Source organism: Wyeomyia smithii, chromosome 3 (assembly GCF_029784165.1).
Source record: "Wyeomyia smithii strain HCP4-BCI-WySm-NY-G18 chromosome 3, ASM2978416v1, whole genome shotgun sequence".
Classification (NCBI taxonomy): Eukaryota; Metazoa; Arthropoda; class Insecta; order Diptera; family Culicidae; genus Wyeomyia; species Wyeomyia smithii.
Genome location: NC_073696.1, coordinates 39,451,854 through 39,475,826, shown reverse-complemented (window position 1 = coordinate 39,475,826; position 23,973 = coordinate 39,451,854). Strand labels below are relative to the sequence as shown.

The 23,973-nt window shown below is 37.7% G+C and overlaps 3 protein-coding genes across 12 annotated transcripts; 1 reads left to right on the top strand and 2 right to left on the bottom strand.

Moving 5' to 3' along the window:
* Window positions 1-1,091: 1,091 nt before the first annotated feature.
* On the top strand, window positions 1,092-5,429 carry LOC129730787 (apoptotic chromatin condensation inducer in the nucleus). The gene is made up of 7 exons (XM_055690355.1): window positions 1,092-1,280; window positions 1,413-2,849; window positions 2,968-3,175; window positions 3,248-3,515; window positions 3,578-3,690; window positions 3,756-3,990; window positions 4,062-5,429. The coding sequence occupies exons 2-6, from the start codon at window positions 1,414-1,416 to the stop codon at window positions 3,954-3,956; spliced, it is 2,226 nt and encodes a 741-aa protein (XP_055546330.1). The 5' UTR covers window positions 1,092-1,280; window position 1,413; the 3' UTR covers window positions 3,957-3,990; window positions 4,062-5,429.
* On the bottom strand, window positions 5,293-7,440 carry LOC129730788 (ranBP-type and C3HC4-type zinc finger-containing protein 1-like). Its single transcript, XM_055690356.1, has 3 exons — window positions 7,309-7,440; window positions 6,487-7,260; window positions 5,293-5,801 (listed from the first exon to the last, which is right to left on the bottom strand). Exons 1-3 carry the CDS (start codon window positions 7,315-7,317, stop codon window positions 5,499-5,501), a joined length of 1,086 nt encoding a protein of 361 aa, XP_055546331.1. The 5' UTR covers window positions 7,318-7,440; the 3' UTR covers window positions 5,293-5,498.
* Window positions 7,441-11,514: 4,074 nt separating this feature from the next.
* LOC129730091 (uncharacterized) lies at window positions 11,515-22,113 on the bottom strand. 10 transcript variants are annotated; one of them, XM_055689129.1, is made up of 10 exons: window positions 20,219-20,275; window positions 19,527-19,982; window positions 18,441-18,971; window positions 18,210-18,374; window positions 14,756-18,156; window positions 13,440-13,879; window positions 12,470-13,371; window positions 12,217-12,414; window positions 11,810-11,953; window positions 11,515-11,746 (listed from the first exon to the last, which is right to left on the bottom strand). In XM_055689129.1, exons 4-10 carry the CDS (start codon window positions 18,282-18,284, stop codon window positions 11,567-11,569), a joined length of 5,340 nt encoding a protein of 1,779 aa, XP_055545104.1. In that variant the 5' UTR covers window positions 18,285-18,374; window positions 18,441-18,971; window positions 19,527-19,982; window positions 20,219-20,275; the 3' UTR covers window positions 11,515-11,566. The 10 variants fall into 10 exon arrangements, with proteins under 10 accessions (XP_055545104.1, XP_055545100.1, XP_055545103.1 ...); XM_055689125.1 differs by having other exon boundaries at window positions 18,705-18,971; window positions 19,527-20,638; XM_055689128.1 differs by having other exon boundaries at window positions 19,811-20,638.
* Between the last annotated feature and the right edge of the window lie 1,860 nt (window positions 22,114-23,973).

Genomic DNA, 23,973 nt, shown 5'->3' with positions numbered 1-23,973 from the left:
CTTCCTTATTTCACGCATGAAACGCGAAGTTCGAAATTTGTAGGGTTGCGTCAAAAGTCTTTTGGCCGTGTTGCCAACTGCTTGAATTGTGGTTATTATTGGTTTTCGAACATGATATCCGCGATAGCATGTAGCCGAGGTGATATCCGTTGACAGCTCGATTATATGGGGTATCAGGTAATATGGATGGTGATATGGCCTCGATAGCACGAATCGCCTGATATCAGGTGATATGCAGTGTAGTGTGAACGGGGTATTACATTGTATATTCGAGAATTTATAGTTTCACCCTTTACTATGCAACTTTTTCGAATTGCTCAAATGTAACGCCCTTTGTGCCTTATTTAGATCTGCTCGACAGTATCGCCCTTTACTATGCACCTTATTTTGATTTGCTCGACAGTATCGCCTTTCACTATGCGTCTTATTTTCATTTGCTCGACAGAATTGCCCTTTACTATACGCCGTGTTTACGTTATTGTCTTGGAATACGCTCTTTGCTTTTAATGTTTATTTTGTTGACAACTGTGATTTCGCCCATTCATCAAGACAAGAAGGCCATACTTTCGAGCAGATCTAAATAAGGCGCAAAGTAAAAGGCGATACTTTCGAGCAGATCGAAAAGGTTGCATAGTGAAGGGCGAAACTATAAATTCTCGAATATACAATGTAAAGCGACTGAAATTCAAGTTTTAGATTTAACATGTACAAAGCTAGAACAATTTTACTTTCATTAGAGTATTTGGATGACAAATATATTGTTCCACCGTTATTTAGAATTTGACTCTGTGATTGAAAACTTTGTTTGCCTTTTTTGAGTTTCGTAGTCATTGTAAGATTCGTCCTAATCACGAAGTAGTCCGGAGTTAGAAAAGAGATACATTATTTTTTCGAAGTTTAAAGGTAGATAGTAGCTCACTTCATACATTTTCGGTAAAATCTCTATTTGTTTACAGTTTGTTAGATTCGCGCTTATCACAAAGTACTCCGGATTTCTTTGCGTTGGTAAGGTAATTTTTACATTTTTATCTAGCGCCTTCTTCTTGGAGTGTGTATTAAGATCGAATTTTCGTGCAGTGCAAATTTAATTGCAAGAATAGATTTTTTGATGGTGGTGTTCTGTCTGGCGTTCGATGCTTTGAATTTAAAATTGTCTTTTTTACGATATAATCAGTGTGAAAACCGATTTATTCTGTGCGTATTCTCTTGTGCTTGAATTGTGCATGAAAACTAGTGTATTTTGAACAGAAAACAATCTGCTAATTTGCGATTCTGTGCAGGTAATTAAGTGCTGATGGTGTGCTTGCCATGGAAAAAGAAAATGGAATAGCATCTGGAGGAAGCCGGCTTTAACAAAGGCGGTTCCTATGTTATATATTTTGATGTTTAATCGTTACTACTTTAATTTCTAGCATGCGACGTAAAGCTGGTTCAAAAAGCTCGCCGGAGAAATCTCGGCGTTCTAAAAGAGGTCGCAAATCTTCGACAGTTAGTCCTGAGCGAGATGGCGACAAAGAAGAACAAAATGAAAACACCGAGGAAACTTTGGATGATCATAAATCGGACAATAGTGATTCGGAACAGGATGAGCCGGAACCTAAGAAAAAAGGCAGAGGTCGTCGAAATGTTAGATCTAGGCTTTCCGAAGAGATTACAACTAAACCTAGAAGAAGTGTTCGTCGTAAATCGCAATCGGTAGAGCCTTCAGACAAGGAAGGCAGTGAACAAGAAGAAAATGGAGAACCAGTTACTGAAAAGGATAATGATATAATGGAAACTATTCCGGAAGAAAAACCGGAAGATGTTCAAGACACTGCAGCAATATCAGGTGTAGTAGAAGCCCATAGTCAGGATGAAACCTTCGTGGAAAAGGAACAAGAGGACAGCGACAAGCAAGAAGAACAGGAGTCTAATTTAGAAACCCCCAGAGGAGAAGAAACAGAGAGAACAGCAGATAAAATTGGAACCGATTTATGTGAGCAGTCACGAGAATCTGGGGAAGTTGATTCTGAGAGTGTACAAGATGATGAAAGTCAACCGACGAATATAATACAAAAGTCTCCAGACACATTGGAATCCTCGAAAGATATAAGTTCACCAGTACAGATCCTACAGACACCGAAACCGGCACGTAAATCGCGTTTCAGGTCACGTTCGCGTTCTCCTGTACCGGTGGAAAACATTAATACTGAAGAGCAAACAAAACTCGATGATGAAAGGAATGGCGAAGAACTGGAAGCCGGAGAAATCAAAGAAGATCCGATTGTCAAACGAAGTCCTGAAAAAAAGATGAGCGAAGAGAAAACAGTACGTAAGCCTCTTCAACGAAAACGTCGATGGTTGTCTTCAAAGAGCGATGCGAAAACAACAGTTATAACTATTTCTACAGACTCTTTGAAAAACATAATTTCCGAACCAGTACAACCCGTACCATTGTCGGATGTAAAACTAGAATCGTCTCCAGAGCCTGAAGAAATAGTAGATAGCACGGAAGAGCCGCCATCCGATGAACGCCGCAAATCGAGAGACAAGCAGTCATCCAAGTCATCAGAGAAAGAAAACATTGATCATGATAATCAAGACGAAGAACCTAAACCAAAACCATCGGATAAAGTAATGTCCACTCGCAAGATCAGTATTGTAAGCGATAATGGTTCAAACATGACTGCTAAACCACCAAGTCCGGCTCGACACCATTCCAGTAACATTTTGTATATTACAAACTTGGTACGACCTTTTACAGTGTTGCAGCTTAAAGGATTGTTAGCACGTACCGGAAAAATTGTTGAGAATGGATTTTGGATTGATAAGATCAAATCAAAGTGCTACGTCAAATATGAAACGGAAGAGTAAGTATACTGTTTGTTAATTACTTTAATTACATGACTAGTTTATCTATGTATACAAGTTTCATATTTTGCTTCTAATGTTCGATTTTAATACAACGATTTTTGTTATATAATTCAGTGAAGCGGTTGAAACTCGTCACGCACTGCACGGTGTCCGATGGCCGACTTCGAATCCAAAATGTTTGAACGTAGATTTTGGAACTGAGTCAGCTATGGAAAAAGCTATAATTTCTACATTGGATGATACCGGCAGCACGCGCATAACAATTGACAATTTGAAGGATACAAAAGATTTTGGTTGGAGCCGTGATGCGGTTAAACATGAGGTTCTGTTTTTTAGACTGACGGACTATTAAAAAGAAAATCTTATTATGTTATTTTTTTGCTTACATAATCAGGATATTCACGTTTCACGACCCGTGCGAGAGTGGGATTTAGGAAAAAAGGATGCCTTTGAACATGACCGTGAACGTGCAGAGGGAGATCGGAGCGGCCGTGACAGGGATCGGGACCGGGAACGGGACAAAGAACGCGACAGGGACAGAGAACGCGACCGTGGCAGCCGTATCGACGAGGGACGAACTGACCGAAGCAGACGGCGATCAATGGATAGGGACTATGGTAGAGATCGAGAGCGGAGGCGTAATAGTGCCAGCTTATCTCCAGGTTATTTCTTATATTGTTTGTTGAAAAAACAAAAAAAATGATTTTTTCATTCGTAATTGCAGCACGAAAATTCAAAAAGAAGGAAAATGAGCCTCCTATCAGACTATTGGACGATCTTTTCAGGAAGACCAAGACGACGCCGTGTATTTATTGGCTACCGTTAACTGCTGAGCAAGTGAGTGCAAAACAATGATAATACGCATTTGTTAACATTTTTTCAACGAATGTATTTGCGCTTAGATTATCGAAAAGGACGAACAACGTCGAAAAAATTTGGCTGAGTCTCAGCGTCGTCAAGAGGAAGCACGGAAACATGAGGAGGAACGTCGTAAAGAACGAGATCGCCGTGACCGCGAACGTCGCGAACGGGTTCGCTCTAATTCGCGAGATCGCCGTCGTCGTTCTCGTTCACGTGATGACGGTCGACGACGTCACCGTTGAATACTCCACGAATACAAATACACGAAACAACAGAGTAAGAGCTAACAGCAAGAACATAATGGATTAACGAGGATAAAAAGATTGATTAATATATTAACTCGGCAGAGATTTCGATCGCATGGATGGACAGCGTGGACAAGCGTAGCGTGGAGTTTTAAGTAAAATAGTGCAAGAGACAGAGACACAACTTTCCAATAGTACCTATTCACCGGGTACTCTCTGCGACGAATCCCAATAGGGTCTGTGCGCAAAGTTATTGTTTCTTTTTATCATTATTTCTCATCTAAATTTTAGTTTACTTTTGGTTTATTTCATTTTTTTATTCATATTAAACAGTCTCAATACTGTTTGAATTATTTGCAGCACTTATCAGTGTACGTTGTGTTCAACACTTAAAAGTTTTGAGCACACACGAATTGACAACTTTTTTCAAATTTTCCAAAATATACTTGTGGCATATTCATTCACTTCAATCTTGGCAGGACTATGTTTCGTTCTAGGGAACAAAACAGGTAATGCTAAGATTTTCCATCTGAAGTACGTTTCTGTTTACTAATCGTTTTCACGCAAACTAAAATATGCCGAATATTGGAAAATTATGTATACAACTTGATAGAAATAATATTCGATAAACACATAGATTGCGCAATAATAACAACATAATTAATTAGTCTAGCAGTCGATCGTAGCTCGCCAGAAATTCGAGTTTTTTAGCGGGAGGAAACTGCAGTTCTATGAGGAAACAGATAAAACCAATTATTACACTCAGCGACAAATGTTATCATCACAGGTCAATAAGAAACCTTCTCTTCTATGTATTGTGTATTTCCATCAGAAGCTGAGCACCCACGCATACGCACGTTGCAATCTGGTTCTGCAACCACCGGGCAACTGCGACTGGGCAAAATGCCAAGCCGATCAGGATCATCTGGAATTTATCAATGCATCAAACAGAGCTGGCTAAGCGTTGTCTTCAAATTCGCATACTGCTGAATACAGGATAATAATGGAGTTCAACATAACGAAACCATCTTCTGTCATCAGTTCACCTAGATGATGAAAAAATGCCGCCTTCATGGAAATATGTAGCCTTGAATCAGTAATTTAACACTGTTGTTTCTGTTGCATATTTTAAAACATTGGCAGCGAAGGTGTTCGCGAGCTTCGTAAGGCATTATTGTCTGTAATGGCCATCTGTTAGATACATAATTGAGGTCGATATCAACACCATTGTTGAAAAAACTACACCAGCACCATACAAACAGGCATTGTATGAAGGTTAACCTGATTGGAGAGAGCGTCGTGAAAAGGAGTTTTCCAGCAGAATATCCTTTTGTTGCTACAAGTGGGCAGCGATGAAATAAAAATTTTGAGCTTGATGGTAACACATGATTTTGAATTCATATTGTCAGTATAAAAACATGTTGATCTGGAGGCAAAATTCAAATATAATAAACAGTAAATTGCAAATTATTTTATTTTTTTATTAAGAGGGAACCAGTCCATTCGTTTGCTCATATATCTTATTCACTCTGTTCGCAACTAATGACAATTTGTACAGCATGGGTGGCATTTCCTACCATTTATGTTGCATCTGCATCCACCAGATGTGTCACCAACACCACCCGGCCCCCAACGTGGTCCTCTTGTAACCCAACAGATATTCGTTTTGCACATGTGACATATTATAGCGTCGCATCCACCATTTTTTGTAATCAAAATTTTGCACTTCGGGCAAGGCATTGCTTCTCTGGCCGCAATTAAATTTTTTTTAGTTATCTCCGACTGCTGGTTTTCATAGTTGCCATCGCTATACTCCTCACAGCTCAGTCCTCGGTGAATTGCCTGGGCACGACAAAAATAAAGCTTAACTCTTATATTTATTTAACGATTTAGAATAAAAAACAATCATCAAACTACTCACCCTTATTCTTGTTTTCGTTCAAACCACATTCATACGAAAAAATCAAAAATTCGTATTATAATTTTGGTTCGAAACAACTCTGATGTATCTATATCTAGCTTAAAAAAATATAGGACTTTTTTTTCAGTTATTGACGGTTTAACCGTAAGGCTGATGTTATACTGAAAGCGAAGCTAAAAGACGCGTATAGCACTGCTCCGCTTTCTGTGTAACAGCAGCCTAAAAGGGCCATTCGTGTCGAAATATAAGAATAGCATTTTCAAATTTGTTCGAACCAATCTTTACGTTTCGGATACAGCCGTAGACAAGGATAAAGGTGACTCTTTTTGAAAGAATCCAAGCGCCAAGAAAACCAGTATGTGCACATAAATTTTGAAATCTTCTGCCAAACGAACTGATTTTTTGCTTTCCTTTTTTATCAATTTTATTATCAAACGTTGAATCATTCAACGTTTGATAATAAAACTCTACTATTGTAAAAGCACGATATAACGAAAAAAAAATCAATTTGATTTTCGTTAGCGCCTAAACCATTTCAAAATCGATTCAAGTTTCTTTCGTGTAAACTTTGTTTCATTATTGCCAAAAATAAATTGAAAACCTTACCTTGCAGCGTAAACAGTTTTCAGCGACGCAAACTGGACATTGGAAAACAGATACGTCGTCTTCCAGAAAACACCACCCCGTGCAATCTGGTGTTTTACAATGAAATGCATTGCTGGCCAAACTTTCAACCCTTTTTAGTGAGCGGTCTAGGTAAAGGTTATAGTCTTTTTCGTTTAATAACTGTTTGATTTCCCGGTCTTCAATAACACTTTTACAAGAATTGCCATTCTCCTGGAATGGGCATTGCACTTCCGCATCATCTGCATGCTTTACTGTTTCAGCTAAACATTCCCGACAAAATGCGTGAAAACATTCTCGTAAAATAACTCCTTCAAATGCGCCAATTGGTATATAACATACCGGACATTCAAAAGGAGTTTGATTTGGTACTACCGACGCATCCGTTAATGTCACCAGTAAGTTTAGATCTTCGTATACATTGGTTGTTTCTTGGATATCAATGGAAGCAAAGAGGCGCTCCAAAAAATTATGATGCTGGTCTTTTGACAAAATTGCTTCCACTTCACTATCGGAAATTATTCCTTCGCATTCGAATTTCCCGTAGGGATAGGGACATGCCACGGTTGCTGTTTTCAGCAATGATTCTTGTACACATTTTTTGCAAAAAGTGTGTAAACAGCTTTTAAGGATAACACCCTCGCCGGGAGGAGTTATATTACTGCAAATAAAACATTCATTTTCGGCATTATTAGGAAAAACGCCTTTATGGTTCGTCAACTCAAGTAACTCCTGATACTGGTTGTTGTTCGAGATCTAAAATTGAAACAGATATACCTAGTGAAACATTTGAGATTTTTTTACCTCTTCCATTATGTTTCTATTAAAGTATAAAACTAAAACTCTAAACAAGTTTCAAAAACCAAAATTTGCAAAACTTGCTTTGCAAAACCTTTTAGGATATTTCAAAGCCTCCTATTGGCCCCAGAGATGCCAGATGTTTTTGAAAATGTCTGCAACTGCTCGAAAAACCGGAAAAATGTGCTCGAAATCTGAAAAAAATGTATCCGTGATCCGAAAAAATTTCGCTCGCGCAAGCAAAAGCCTAATAGATGAGGAAAAAAAATGACAGGAGGGTTGTGTGCAAAGCCACGACCGCAAGGTGGAAGTAGAATACTTTTACAAGAAAGATCCGGCTGCTTGCGCGACAGTCATTTTTTCTAATAAATAAACGTTGACTAATCAGATCAATCGAATCGAATCAACAAGGATTGACCATTTCAAATAATATAGTAAGTTGCTTATTATGGTTGAGATGAATTTTTTTCGGATGTCGTGCTCATGACTGAAGGAGAAGATAATTCAGTACGTTTTGAGACTCGGAGATGAAGTAAAGTTTATAACTTTTACATATTTAAAAATGTGAATTAACTCATTAGAAAATATTTACTCTTCAATCAAGTTTTTATTTCATCCTGAAAAGGACAATTTGTTATTTTTAGTATCGGATAAGATGCCGATCACATCTTTGCGTTATCACTGACAGGGCGAATAAAGTATTCCTTGTGATAAAGTAAACAATGAAATTCTAATATAACACTCAAAACTAGACGGCTAACGTGTTGTCAAAATGAGTCAACTGAATGTATTTACTAGTGCCCACTATCGCACAGAGACTGCATTTCACTAAAGTACCTCACTGCATCAGCCGCTATTGATGCTGAGATCCGCTGCAACTAGTTCGCTATCCATAGCCATGCCACAGTTGTGGCCGATATAAGCTGCCATTGGTATCCAGCTGGCCCAGCTGGTATTGTTGCTGGAATCCGCTGCTACGCTGTGGCCACTTTCTGCCATCGCTGGTATCCACTGCACTGCTAGTGCTGCTGCTAAGGGAGGACGGCTGCTGTAGTCACTGTCTAGAACTATTATTAGCAGCTTCGGCTGAAACAGGCTTTTTTATAGGCCAAATAGCATGTTTTAAATTGCAAGGTATATGATTCTGTCGACCGTGCTTGGGAAACAATCATATAACGACCAATCAGAGGTCGAATTTTTCGTTTTGACAAGGCTTGACTATTTTCAATAGCACAATAGTGTGAATAATAAAATTACAATTATCTTCTTTTGGGAAAAATCTTAGAAGATGTTCCAATCTATTGCTGCAAGAACGAAGGAAATCCATCGAATATAAACCGATTTATTGGCATTTGAAATTGGACATATTTGTTACTTTTTTCGGTTTTAGATTTTCATTTCACATCCCTATGTAGCCGAACTTCCTGAGAGAAGTATTCTACTTCAAAAAAAGCAAAAGCCTGTAAAAATCTGCACACATTTTAAGAAAATCTGCGCAAATATAAGGAGACTCTAACAAAAATCTGCAGAAACCGTGGAAAAACTGCAAATATCTGCAAATCAATAAATATCTGCACACCGACTCCAAAAATCTGCGTTTTACAGACAAATCTGCACATTTGGTATCCCTGATTGGCCCTGACACAAGTAAAAGAGATTTTTAAGGCTGTTCGCACTTACGCGAACTTGCACTTCTCATATGCAATTGTCAATTTGTGCGACAACAAAAGCAAAAATATTTCCTTCCTTCACTTTCGCAAGTTAAAACCAAACCAATATCAACAGATTCGTCAGGGCCAATATTGGTTAACAATACTTGTATCGATACTCATGTCGTTACTAGAGATACTCAGATAGTATAGACCATTTAAGAGACGTTCCTGAACTCAATTCATCAATGAAATTTTGACAGAAAGCTCGGAACCGCAGACATAACACACGTAAAAGCAACATCATTATCAGCAGGATCCGTGAAAGTTGCCAAAACTGCAGAAATCACAAATCTGACGTAAGCAGAAGGGTTCACAAATTACGAACGCGCATTATAGCACCCGCCATTATGGTGCGTAAAAAGCTGGATACTTGCTCATTTTTAGCACTCAAAATATTTTTCACGTTATAATTACCGGAAAAGTTATGTGAATATTTTTCACTGTCAATTTCACGTAGATTTTACGTGATTGTCATTTGAGTTCATCATGAACTGTTGAGATGATTTATCATGTGAATCTTATTCAGTAGACATATGCATTTCATGTGAGTTTCACGTAGAATTCAACTACTGGTAAAGTGAAAAGCATTTGATTTAGGGATGGGCGAACGGCTCACGAACCGTTCAAATGAACTGGTTCTTAGAAAAGAGCGAAAGAACGAACGGCTCACAAAAAAGAGCCACGGTTCTTTGAGCGCACCAGAACTGATGGGTTCGCGCGAACCCGAAGTTTACCGAGGAAACACGAACTGTCAGCGCTCGTGAATCATTATGAACCATGAGCCGTTCATGTGAGTCGGTTCGAAACGGTGAGTGAGCGGTTCAGAGCCGCTCTTGAAAAAAAGCCGTTTCGCCCACCCCTTATTTGATTGTCTGATAGCTACTACCACAGATAACAGATATCCAAGCTAGAACAAAAAACTCCAGAAATCGTGTGTAAGGTTTCAAATTCTTACTCGTTTGGAATGCTACCGACATCTTTCTGCAACTTGCGACTTTAACCACTTTTAGTGATGGCAGCGCTGCCAAACAAATGAAAATTTCCACAGATTATAGAGTCGCTGTCTTTGCAACGATATAAAACTGTTTTTGTAAGGTTTGTGTATTTTTTTTTCATATCAACACTAAAACAAACAAATTTATCGCAAATATAAACTGGGATTGATTAAAATTTTCGATTATGTACAATTTACGACTGCTCAAAAATTTTACATTAAAAAACGGCAACGCTTCTTATTCCAATAGTATCGATAAGAGCTGGAAAATTATCGATTTTATCGAATCATTGACCACTAAGTGTTCTTAGCGCCACCATACTGTGTATTGCGACATGCTAAAAAACCGTTGCGTCTTTTTACACATGAAGCAAAAATAGTCTGGATGCCTGTTATCTGTGCTACTACGTTTTATGCAACATAAAATTTTCTATTGTGGTTTCCCAAATTCTTGATAGACTGGAAATAGTTTTCAGAAATTATCCAAATATGTTGCATGATAAGTCGCACGGACATGCAAAATCGCCAATTCGTAAATGAATTTAACGACATGTAAAGTGACAAAATGATATTGCGACATTTGCCGGCGATAATTACTTAACTGCAACTGTTTATGTTCAGGTAATTCCTCCTCATTTCAACTGAATCTGTGTGAAATCTGTAAGCTCAAGACTCGATGTCGGATTCATATGGTTTTTCTAAAGCTCACTTATTGGCAAGTCATCGAGGAAATCCTTTTTGTGTTCAGAGACTGAATTACACAACACCTTCGCCATTTTGATTTCTGTGTATTTTCGCACGGAGAGTTCACGCGGTACTTTATTCTGTTGCAAAGTTGACGTAGATGCTGTGTGATAAAACATAGTATGCATGTGATTTTCACGTAGATGTTATGTTTGTCACATAAATCATGCAAAATGACAGAAAACAAATAAGTACAGGAAATTTCACGTAACAATAACGTGAAAAATATTTTGAGTGAGTCATTTTGCATGATTTATGTGACAAACATAACATCTACGTAAAAATCACATGCATACTATGTTTCATCACGTAGCATCTACGGCAACTTGGCAACGTCGAACAGAATGAAATACCGCGTGAACTCTCCGTGCGAAAACCACAGAAATCAAAATGGCGAAGCTGTTGCCTGATTCAGTCGTTGAACATAAAAAGGAATTTATCGACAAGTTGGCAATCAGTGAGCTTTAGAAAAACCATAAGAATCCGACATCGAGTCAATCAATCGCGTAAAAAAGACCCCTGTGTAGTATTTACATACGAAAACGAAGTATTTTATATGTTTACGCTATTTTGTCAAAATTAATGAAATACTTTCGAGAGAAAAAATAAGGAAATGGGAGTATGATCCTACAGAAAACCGTTCTTGCACTGCACAAAGGCGTAAAGTTGGCTTTATACGAAGGTAATATTACAATAATATTGTCTGCTATATATTAATTGGGAATTATAATACATTTTATATTCGGTAAAATAATGCTCTGGTTGGAATTCGGTCACGTTTATTGATTTCAACCTGAACCAATTTAATATGATTCTAATGGCAGTAATTGCATTCTGGATGGCACTTTTTTCCATCAACGCCGCAGCGACACCCACCGCTAATATCGCCTTTTCCGCCAGGACCCCAGCGTGGCCCGCGCGTTACCCAACATATTTCCGTTTTGCACATGCTGCATTTTAACCAATCACATCCCCACTTTTTCATCATAACAACCTGTGAAGCAAATTAACGACCAGTATATTAATGATCATTGACACGATTCAGTTGAATGCATACCTGGCACGTAGGGCACATTAAGGCATTACCCTTATCTACCATTTCCTGGAGCATAGCTTTCGTTCGTTTCGAATCGGTGTTTGTATCACAGTCGCTATTCATTCGATCTTGATATTGTTTACAGTCAAGTCCATCATGAATTGCCTGAAATGTAATAATGAAATAAAGGCCACAACCTACAAATCAAAATCTTAAGCCATGTTTAGTTTCTTTTTCAAAGAAATTTTATACGCGTAAAAAAGACACATGCGAGATAATTTTGTTGCAGCAACAAGGCCACCATGCGACGCTATAGTGTACAAGTAATTTATAACGTATTTCTGTTTGAAACTTAACACGGAGTTTTGCATTAATATTGTTCTAGCTTGAACGTCTATCTGTGATACAACAAAACATAAATTTCTTACCCTGCACGTGAGACAGTTCACTATTGTGCAAACTGGACATTTGAACTGATTAACGTTGTCTTCGTATATGCACCATCCACGACAATTAGGCGTCTTACAATGAAAAGTATTTTCTAGCATATTTTCTGCTTGTCGGATCGATTTAGCTAGATGTGCTTCATACATATCCTTCGAAACCAATGCTTTGATCTCTCTTTGCTAAGAAACGGTCGGTATTGAATTTGGTGTTTTTTCATGTTAAAAAACATTTTACCTGTATAACACTTTCGCAACTGTAGACCTTATTCATAAATGGGCATCTAATTTCTGCTTCTTCACTGTAATTGATTGTATTGACTAAGCACTGTTTGCAGAACGAGTGAAGACAGTCACGCAGTACAATCCCCTCAAACGCTTTAAAACTTTCAAAACATATAGGACATTCAAATGGCTCCACGTTTGCGATTAGGTCAGCCGAATCCAGATTAACTAGTTCCATGTAATGGTTTGTGAAATCGTTCTCATTTTCAGGCACTACCAAGCCATTCCTTCCAAACTTTACTGCTTTATCGCTTTTAAGCAATACTGCTCTTACTATAGGACTAGCGGTAGAAATTACGGGGCTGTCCAACTTCTGCCCTACCGTGGACCCCACGTTATATGAGTTGGGGTTAAAGTTATCTACTCCTCGATATTTATTTCGTGTTATATTTGGACTAGTGAAAGCTGTCATAACTATATTCTTTTGTTCAGGAATTTGCATATGTCTTGTCGTTAAGAGATCTGCAGTATTTGGCTTCGCTTGACTGGCTTTATTTTGTGATTCGAAGGCTTTGGTTTCATCCAGAAGTATGTTGAAAATATCGGAAGATTTTCGGCTGCTTGAAACCCGGTTAAGATCATTTCGTAATTCCTTCCGAGAGTTTCTCATTTGAACGCTTAGTGATTTTTGACAATCATTTTCTGCAATTCGTTTCGATTCATCTGGGATAAAAGGATCTTGGTTCCTGTAACAAGTCGATATCGCGAAAGATACCGGCCTGGCTTCGGAGCACGCACTACATCCTGGGCGTTCTGGTGGATTGACAAGCGTACATAGAGGACATTCCCATCCCTGTTGAATGTCGTTTATAAACCGAGTTGAATCTTCTGATATGGTTGGTAATGCCATTGCTCCTAAAATTTTTGTATGAATTATTGAACAAAAAAATCCTCAACTTATTATAGAGTACGCATTAATATACCTTGGTTGGACCCGTCATGTAGCTGCAGGCCATTCTGTCGATCAGAGTTATCGCCCTCTGAGTCAGATACGGTGGTTGTCCTCGTTTCGGTCTGCTTATCCTTTAAGTGCTGTTGTACAGTTTTTGTCGCTGGTGTACATTTTCGCTGGAGTTCTACTTTACCGGCAGATGTTGCCGTTGTTGACAGCATGTTTATTTTCGTTTCCTTAGAAACGATGTAGAGATGCAAAATTCTATCATTGTCATATATACCGTACTCTACTAAACTCTTCTGTTCTACTGAAATCTGCCGATCATCACAAATCCATCGCTGTACAGCGGCAGGTATTCCAAAGTTCCGTTTTATTTGCTCCTTCAATTCAGCCAAAGTCGTAAATGTTGTAACTGTGATTGGAAACGGTCCTTTGCGAGTGGATTTATCAACAATGAAGATACGAAGACTAAAAAAGCAGAAGCCAAAAAGGAATAAATGCAATCAGGTGGATTTCTACTAAATTTCCAAAATTTTCTTTTCATAAATCATTCATTCGATGAATTCGTGCAATTGGGTTGTTTAGCTATATCAGTTTTTATGTCATCTGAAAAAGCTGTATTTTCTAAGCAAAACGTGATTTTAAAAAATTTTCTATCGTTGCCCTTCATTTTTTAAATTACGAATTAAAACTACTCGAAATCGCTACAATGACAGTTCGCCCATATACTAAAGGCCTAAGCACAATGGATACGTTGCGGCTGCGTTTGCGGCAATTTGACAGTTAGCCCATACATTTTGTGTCAAAAAAAAGTCCCGTGTTACTTAGTCAACTTCAAATCTACGCACCTCAACGCATTCTAAGGTCCAGGCAATGGCTACGACAACCATCTAGGATCACTGTATATGGCGACAACGACCCTATGATTAGTATAAGCCGACGATTCCAAGATGTTTACCATTTGTTTGATTTCAACGTGTCAACAAAAACCTTCCATCGGCGTATTCGAGTCAGAATGTGATATTTTATGTGTTTTACATTAGATCATTACGACCATGTGTAGTCAGATGATTTTATACAAATAAACAACAATAAACAACAAAAGAACGTCAACGCAACGCAAACTTATCTATTGTGTTTGGGCCTTAACTGTCGCTGTAGCGATTTTTATTTTTCATTTAAAAATCGAAGTACAATGATAGAAAATTTTGAAAAATCACGTATTGCTCAAAAAATTATACTCTTTTATCTAATACCTATATAAAATTCAGAAATCCGTGGGCAGCCAAACAACCCAATTATAGCGTACATATATGTATGAATGGATTTTATAACTCATCTTACCTTATTTCCGTTGATGTGTTTGCTGTACTGGCAATAGATCTATTTGGACTTTGGCGCGTAACAGATAGAGACACTTTCATCTTCGCTAAGTCCATTGCTAGCTCCGCAGCTCGATCGTGTGCTCCGTCTTCAATAGCAAGTTCCAAACTCTTTAGTAGTTTATTCAGCGTTATGGTGTTAGTCTTATTCAATGCCGAACCAGTATACTTCAAAGTGTTTCTGAAACTCTCTACACCTTGCACTGAACGAAGTTGATTCGATATTTGGCGCAGCTTATCAGATTGTTTGTCTGATTCATCACTGTGGTAAGTGCACTTAGCTTCGAACTGTTGTTCGTTCATTGCTTCATAGCCAATATCTTGCACCGCACCGGATACCAGCTCAGGAATTGTGGAAACTTTGTCAACTGATGCTGAGTTCGTTTCCTGGTTGATTATCTTACACTCGCTTAGTTTGTTCATTTTCTGGTCATTAGATTTTTTGATGAATGTCTTTTTAACTGCCCCCAATCTATAAGGTTCTGCTGCAACCGGTGAATGTTCTTTGGGAGTAATAGTGTCCTTCCGGGTAATGGTTGGGCTAGCCCTCCGCAATGGTTTAGGACTTTTAGTACTAATTGGAATAGCTGAAACAAACCCATTTTTCCGTTGCGGCAAAGGAGATTCGATTTTTGTCGAGTTATTACTGGTAGGTGGTTTCTGAAGAACTGGGTACTTATCTGCAAGTGCTTTTGAGTTCATCGCGCGAATCATTTCGCGTAATCTTTCTTTCTCCTTTTCCAAAAAGGTATCATCCATATCTTGTATGTGTTTCGGAGTACATGCGTCAAAAAATGCACCGGGGTTATCATTTTTCAGCTCTTCTTGGTGTGAGCTAAATCTAGCTATTCTAGCACTTCTAACTTCGTCTATGTTAACAGATTTAGAATTTGGTTCAACTGATGTTACTTTATATATATTCGATGTAGCAGGTGGAAGTTCTGGCTCTATTTTTGGAGATTCAAGCATAATATTTTCGTTTAATTTCTCGTCATCAAATTTATTGGAAGTGTTAACCGAATCACTGTGTATTATGATTCCAACAGATTGTTCGGTTGCTACTCGATTCAAAAGACTTTTAACTCCCATTTTAGGTGACGCTAGCATCTTGGCATGCCCAAATGATTTTTTGGGATGTTCAATCAAATTTTGAAAACCATTAGAAACTGTTGGATTTGCCTGAGGCACAAAGTATTTTAACACTCTTTCAGTCTTCTTATCCCATTCTTCAGCAGAATGTTGTTGATTTGATGGTTTTGCCTCGGGAACAGCTTTTTTGAGTTGGAAATTCGGCCTTAATGGTGGCTCCTCTAATATACTCAGCTTATCGTAGGGTTTGATTCTTTCACATGCCTCACAAATTATCCTCCAATTGGGATTTTCCAGGGTACAATAAGGGCATGGCCATAAGCCAAGAAGATTTTTATCGTTGCTAATAGGAGTTATTTCTTGCTGAGGCAGATGTCTCACAGATGATGGCGGAGTAGAAGTATTAGCTCGGTCAACTCCAAAATAATCCTTTCTGGGAACAAACGAGGTGTTCAAGGATATCTTGTTCACGCCAGCAGAAGTAGCTTCGAATTTCGATATAAGCTCTTTCGTAGATCTTGGTTCACAAGCTGAGTTATCCGACTCTTGCTCGAGGTGTTTAGCAATCAACAGGTTACGCTTTACTAACTGTTCCGGGGCGGAAAAATACATATCTTTATGCTCCGTATGTTTCAGTGCATTTTCCTTACTAATTATTTCTGCCGCTTCCCGATCTAGCTCACTTATACTAGGTATACCAATTCCAGACTTACGTTTTTCACTATCTCTATCCCGATTTTTAGTGATTTCTGATTTTTCAGTAATTCTGGAGAACAAATTGAATTTAGGGGAACTACTACCAACATTAGCAGATTCGATAAGCGAATGTCGACAATATCCCACCTCTGGAAGATCTGGGTTGACCTTACTTTTATTTTTCCGTTTATCGACTGTTTTCAAAACAATATCTTTTTTAAACGGTATTGATACCTCCTGATGCTTCACACCTGAGATCTGTCGCTTATACCAGGGCCTTGGTGAAATAGGTGAAGCAGGATTTTCGCATTTGCTGCTATTACCGACCGCTTCTGTGTATAAATAATCGTGAATCGGAGATCGTGTTCCATTAGTGGATATAAATATCTCTTCCAATTTCATAACATCATCACTGGTAATCATAAATGAAGACTTTGGGTTTATTTCTCCCGGGCGCTCAAAATCTGGTGGAGCTTGTACTTTCCGGATATTATCAATAAGTTGTTGTTTTTGTTCTTCTGTTAACCCCCCTGGAGTTCTTTCTTCGCATATTCCCTGTAGTGGGTTTGACTTTACCGGCATGATTATTTCCGGAGTTTGTAAAATAGGTTTACCCTCTATTATGGCTTTGATTTCTTTATCCTCAAGAAGGCTTGTATTTGAAATTGAATTACTTGCTGAAGCTAGCGGGGGCAACGGAGCAGGTCTCTTTTTTCGCGATAACGTAGATCCAGGAGAAAGAGTTCCATACTTTGAGTTCGGAAGAGTCGCACTGGTTGTATGGTCTCTAGATGATGTTACCTTATTTTCCAGAGTCAATGATGGCGGTGGAGGAGCTTTTCTTTTTCCTTTAACATGAACATATGCCCCTGCTTTTTTGTCCTTAAAACTATCACTTACTGTCCTTCTATGTTTTTTAATATCGCCATAAGCTATCCCTGCGTTACCGATTGTAGTTATTCCATCAGCAGCGATATTTGACGTAGTTGGTAAACTGAGATCATTGTATAAAGACTTCTGATTGTCCCTGGTGAGGGTAGTATCTTTTCCGCTTACCGTAGTATTGCAGCGTATATTAGAGAACAAGTTATACTTTCTGCGTAATGTTAATTCATATTTCGCGTCTAGTTCACGTGTGCGATCGCGTTGAGCTACTCGTCGTTTGTAGCTGTCAGTGTAGGGACCTGGATTGATTACGCGTTCTGATTGCGATAGGTCTCCGATCACTTCATAACATTTCGGGGGTACAAATGCAAATCCGTCAGTAGCTGTGCTCAGTATACTATCACAGCTTGAACTTTTCGATAAATTCTGATATTCTATTAAAGGGCTAGGACTAGGTGAAGAACTGTGTGCTTCATTGCTCTGACTTTGGCTGACACTATCGAACGAAGTTTCCTCATGAGGTTTGTCTACACTAGTAACAGAATTTGGACATTCTGAAATAACTTGATCTACTTGTTTCTGCTCGACTGAACTGTTATGAAGGCGTACGTCATCCTTACGAAACCACTTAAAAAATAATTGCATCCCACTACTACCGGCAGAAGATTGCGAGTCGGGAACAACATGATAACGCTGAAAATTTTCAATGTTTATTCTGTATGAGTAAAGTGTCACTCACAACCTACCTCAGATGATTTTTTTTTATTCGCACGTTTCTTGCCCTCGGTATTCAATGATTTATCGCCATCGGATCTGTTCATGTTACACTACTGCAGATTCCAGCAAAGGTAACATAATTTAGTTAGTAGATTGACTATTTTATTTTTCAATCATTTTCATGAGTAGTGTCACTGAAATTAGCGAGAAAAATGTTTTAGGAACGTTAGCTTTTTTCAATGCAAATTTTCAAACCATACTGGTGAACGCTATAATACTTGTTCGTAGTACCGCATTGCTTAAGTCGTTCGTTAAACTGCATGACTCATGTTTGTGAATGTTTTTTTATTTTGTAAAAATACTAGTAGTCTCGAAATTGGCATAAGGTGAGTTAATCAAAAGAGTGAGTAACAATATAATGGCATTAGAGAAATGGGTTCTGTTTGGATAATAGATTGACACTTTGTGATGAGCCACAGACCCACAATAGAATATGACAAATTTAAATTATATCAAAACTTAACTCTCATTTGGACGTCCAGATACTGATGTTTTATGTTGTACACAAAAAGGCATGTTACGAACTATATTGCCGCCTTGCATCAAGCTACCATGCGACAGTATATAAATAGCAGAAGAAATAAAAACAAAGATTTTTCTACGGTGTGTTCCGGTTGCTTCATAATGGTGTGTAATAAGATAGATGTGAGTGTTGTTGCTTAGAGTTCAATGTTTTCTCAATTTGCCGGCGCCAGTGGATGTAGAGTAAGTGTACACTCTTCATCTTCCGACTAAGGAAAAAGTAAAACAAAAATTCTTCTGATGACTAATTAAATGCGATTTAATAGTTTTTTAAGCTGTTCACTGCCCATAAACGCATAAGAGTCACACTGCCAAAAACGTACAACTGAGTAAAACGCAGTAAACGCAGGTAAACCATAGCATTTTTTCCTTCCTATGGATTCAATCAAAGAAACAAAAATTCAAAATAAGCATTCATCCGAGGTAAATATATTTGTACAGAATACTTTTATATGCAATAAGGTTATTGTTGTTCCGATCGGTACACTTTATTTGGTCTTTTAATGAAAGTTACCATGATTTTCTGCTAATTGGTTTTAGCTCTGAGCCTGTTATGCGTTTATTCGTAACATGGGACTGACCAAAATCAATATTTTTTTCATCATTTTAGCAACAAACCTAACTTTCGTTGTAAAGTTTCGAGAGCACACGTAATGTAAAGAAGTTTCTAAGGTTTATCTCAAAAGTGATGAAAACTCACATGGGACTGTTATGCATTTATGGGCAGTTTTTTTTTTTCAACTGAAATATCTGTTACTGGTTACCAGAAAATTATGTGAATCATTCGAAAAGTGTATCAATAGAACCAGGACAAAAAGTCCGTTTGTAATATTATTATCGGAGATGTACCAATAAAATTTGAGTTAAAAGGAAAAGCTTGTCTTTTCTCTGACAATTTGGTATTGTTTTTATTTTACCGACGTCCTAAGTCAAAAAATACTTTTTTGATACAAAGTCACTTTACTTTACGGTAATAAAGGATTGATTCAATTGACAAATTGATGTACAAATGTCGTAGAATTAGATATGAATACATTGATTAATATACATTCGATTCCGTCACACATATCTCGTAAATCACTTCTTTCTAGTCTTCAAATAAATTTCAGCTCTCTTTGTGACTTTCACACTCGTTGCATTACACCACAAGACAGTCATACACTGTGATAGCTTTTCGCAGCTGCGCTCAATTTTCTGCACTTCAACGGGTATTCAAAAATCTGCAGTAAAAAATGAATTTCGTTCTTCTTTTTTTTCGGCACATCAAATCCCGAATAGAATCTCTTCTCTGCAACACCGCTACACGGGAGATTCTCCTGGTTTATTTTTCCTGAATGGTGAATGAATTTTCACACATCATTTTAGTTTCCACTTCATGCACACTAAATCAAGCCTCTATAGAGGATTAACAGATCTTGACAGTTATTAGATGCACTCTTTTCTTGAAAATTCACACCGCAAATTTTTGAATCCGCTGCCTTGGCTGGATGGATCGCTACTGCAAACTCTGAGAGAGAGCATAGGCAAATATTGTGATTTTAGAAAATTATTTTTATAAATAGAGGCCACAGTTCAAGCGAGTATTCGTGTGTCGTATGTGTTCTTTGGCTTCGGACAAGTCACTTAATGACGAAGACAGGAAAAACGGTGACGAGAAAACGTTGACGACAAACATGTTTCTTTCACAGTACTTCCGAAGCTAGCGTGTTGATCGTGAAGTTAGATTGGGAAATATCTGCATCCTATTTATGGTATAAAGACGATCTATCTAATCTGGATATTTCGAAGTTTTAAACATTACCAAAAGCGCCTTACTAGAAATGTTTTTCCTACTAAATAATTTGCAAATGTAGATCAATGAAAATTTGACTAATTCCACTCATAAAAATTAATTAGAACAACATAACGAAATTTAAATACAATGAAAAAGAGTAAGCAGTTAACTTGTTCATAAGGAAAGAAAAAGAGGTAAAACGAAACACACCTAGATTTGAGTCGAAAGCCGACACAGCGAAACGCACTAAGATAATAAATTATCCTCCACGCTTTAATTTGTTTCAATCAATCAAATTCGGTTTTCCGCACGATCACGAATTTCACTGCGAATAAAATACTTGTTTCTTTGAATTGCCTGTGGGTGTCGTTGACAACGAAAAACACATTTCCACCACACATGCTTGTATATATAATTCTACCAGCAAATGTACTACAGATCACAGACGCGATTTCTACCGCGATACTTTTCATAGCGTACTTTTGTTTGTATCCATCACGGAGCAAAGAAAATTATTTCGCAAGAAAAGTTCACTTTTTGAACAACAACTTCCATAACATATTCATTTAGGATAACATTAAGAATTACTAAAAAAGACATTTTTTAGTTGTTTTCATATACACATTCGCCCAGTAAATATCAGAAAATATACCAATGAATGTATGTTCAGGTACACAATCTCACAACAGATACATTTTTATTTTTGTTAGTCAATTGAGAGATGGTAGATCGCCTTTTGAAGAGCACTTGGAGAGATTTCAAGAGTTTTGTTGGAGCTCTTGCCGTGAAAACTGGGAAAAGGAAAACGGTTCACGCATTCACAATAATAAGAAAGCACATATAAGAGAATCTATCAGGATGTTGTTATATTTTAATGAAGCATATTTTTCGAATTAGAGAACCGTAGACAACAGCATCTTTGGAGTCATAAACAAAGTACATGATTTGTTAAGTAGTAAAGAGTATGCGTGTATTGGTATGAAAAGTCGTTTAACTATGACTCATCCGGTATCTGAAAATCATATCAACCCAAAGATAATTTCGTGTGAGTCTGAAGTGCAGGACGCATAATCTAACAATAGAAGAGTCTTTTTTGTCAAACGTATAAATCATCATAAGTAAGTGAAATTGGATAATAAACGTAAATTGTCTCACATATGTGTTTCATCAGTAATGTCAATTGCCACTACTGCGAATTGTTAGTATGTCACTTCTACGTCTGATCTCAACCACTGTATTGAGAACAGAGACATGTGGACACCTTATAAAATACAACACAATTCAATCAATTTGTGTAATGGACCACTGATTATCGACAGAACTGTTGTTATTGATGACGTATTATTTGCAGGTTTTTACTATTAAATTCCATCAGTAACTAACTTGCAGTTTGCAGTGTGCCGCATGAAAAAACGATTGTTCTAATTTCAGCTGCCCTAAAAATTGATTCTGCTACGCATGACCGATTCGAATGCCTCTACTGACAGACAGACAGTGCTTTAGTGGCGAACACTTTTCTCATATGCTGTACACGCTCACAAAATCGAAAATTCAACACTGCAATCTTTACATCAAGAACGCTCTCGAGTAACTAAAGCGCACTGCGATCGAGATTCGCGTTTGTAGCGCATGTGTACCAAATTTTATATTATTATTTTACGTATCATACAGATTCGCTAGTTTGTATTGCAAGGTTTTTGAGCAGTTCATTTAAATTACGCTACTTTTTTGAAACCACTAGATCTGACGTTAAAATGCAGATCCCAGATCCCACAATGGCACAGTAGTCTCATCGAATCAGACTACCGAGTAAATCAAGAATCGATAAAACCTGTCAACTCATATGTGGCCCTAAAGCTCAAACTAGAAAAAAATAAAGATTATAGGTTTTTGGCCATTCCCGTGAATTAAGATACCCAGCCACCAACTTTTTTTCAGAGACTTAAATAAGTTTTCACGTAAATATAACGCTAAAGCGACGAATCCGGCGAGCAATAAGGGCCCCAAAATTCACAGAAATGGTTAAAAAGCTATGATCTTTTTGGGGTAGCTGTTTTTTCGCATTTTTTCGCTTTTGTCGACCAGTGTAATCTATTTGACTAGCACGGTGCGTAGTCTTACACCGAGTTATGCTCTTTGAATTGATATTAGGCTGTATTTTGTCAAGGAGGCCGAATTCGAACAGGTCACATATGAAGTACTTGTAGAGATTTTCTATCTCTACAATTTGTCCAAACATTGTATTGTTAAAATTGCCATAGGTATAGCGTAAAAATCAGGCCAAGCTTGTAAAACCGGAAGAGCTGCTCATTTGGTACCTACGAAAATGAATAAATATTGCTTCGTTTTTGATGAAATTTGTCACAGCAGGTGCATCTCAAATTGCAATTAATGAAAATATTTTTGTGGTGAACTATTTAAAACAATATGTTGAAAAATAAAGTTCTGGGGCTCTAAAAATCTGAAAAATAACACGTATTTTTGACATAAATTCAAAAGTTACTTGAAAGTTTCAAGTTGGTGTTATTTTCCGTTCCAAAGATATGAGGTTTCAAAGTTAATGCCGCCACGCATTTATAAGTGAGAAGCAAGCGAGCAGTACTACCATTGACAAAAGGGTGTTTTAGGGGTATGTATATTTTTTTTTCTTTTAATAAGAGTGTCAAAAGAAAAACATATTCCATGCACCTGTGCACAGACTTTTTTTAATTTAAACAGCAGAACTATTGAATAAATCGATTTCGTATTTCAACTGTAAGTTATTTCAAGACAAACTCTGCCGTCAAGAAATCATGACAGGTCATTTTTTAAATGTCTTCACGCTCCACGAAACATTGTTTTCATACATAGGAAATCTGTAAACACGGAAAATCGGGTGCAGTTAAAAATCAAAGTCAACTCGTAGCGATCTAAGACAAATCACGTCGTGCCCACTCGGTCATGATTAGTATAAGAAAAAAAAAGAATATAACATAACATGCAAAAAAATTTTTCATTTATCAATGGCAACTATTTACAAATTTACTCACACTGCAAAGTCGGGTGTTTTTTCCGGTATTAAAACAGTCTGCCGGAAAACAGCAAAAATCTATCCACAGCTTTCTCACAATATCGGATTCTTTGAAAACCGAACGAAACTTACATTCTTTACGGTTCTCTGTGTTTTTATTGTCACAAAATACGCCCGTTATTTTTGTTTTAGGTTGATCAAATTTTCAACTTGTTTTGAACACAACATCATCACATCGTTCAAGCCATTTGAAACTTGCGCAAAAATGCGGCTACAAGCAATATTGCTTAGCGCTGTACATTAACTCACGGAAAGGCGAATCGTCTCCGCAACGCAGAACGCGCCAGTATGTAAACGACCAGGGGGCTCTTGTGGCTGTCAAGCTCCATACATTTTCCATCTACCACTCATTGATTCTGGTATCAGC

Bases quoted from the DNA above. Each gene is read 5' to 3' on its own strand.
- LOC129730788 (XM_055690356.1), bottom strand. The intron at 5,802-6,486 runs GTAAGGTTTTCA...TGTCGTGCCCAG, and splicing joins AAAACTGTTTACGCTGCAAG to GCAATTCACCGAGGACTGAG.
- LOC129730091 (XM_055689133.1), bottom strand. From the start codon at position 18,284: ATGAACAGATCCGATGGCGATAAATCATTGAATACCGAGGGCAAGAAA. The intron at 13,372-13,439 runs GTATATTAATGC...CAAAAATTTTAG, and splicing joins ACATGACGGGTCCAACCAAG to GAGCAATGGCATTACCAACC. The intron at 12,415-12,469 runs GTAAAATGTTTT...ACCGTTTCTTAG, and splicing joins GTTGCGAAAGTGTTATACAG to CAAAGAGAGATCAAAGCATT.
- LOC129730787 (XM_055690355.1), top strand. From the start codon at position 1,414: ATGCGACGTAAAGCTGGTTCAAAAAGCTCGCCGGAGAAATCTCGGCGT. The intron at 2,850-2,967 runs GTAAGTATACTG...TATATAATTCAG, and splicing joins GTCAAATATGAAACGGAAGA to TGAAGCGGTTGAAACTCGTC. The intron at 3,516-3,577 runs GTTATTTCTTAT...TCGTAATTGCAG, and splicing joins TAGTGCCAGCTTATCTCCAG to CACGAAAATTCAAAAAGAAG.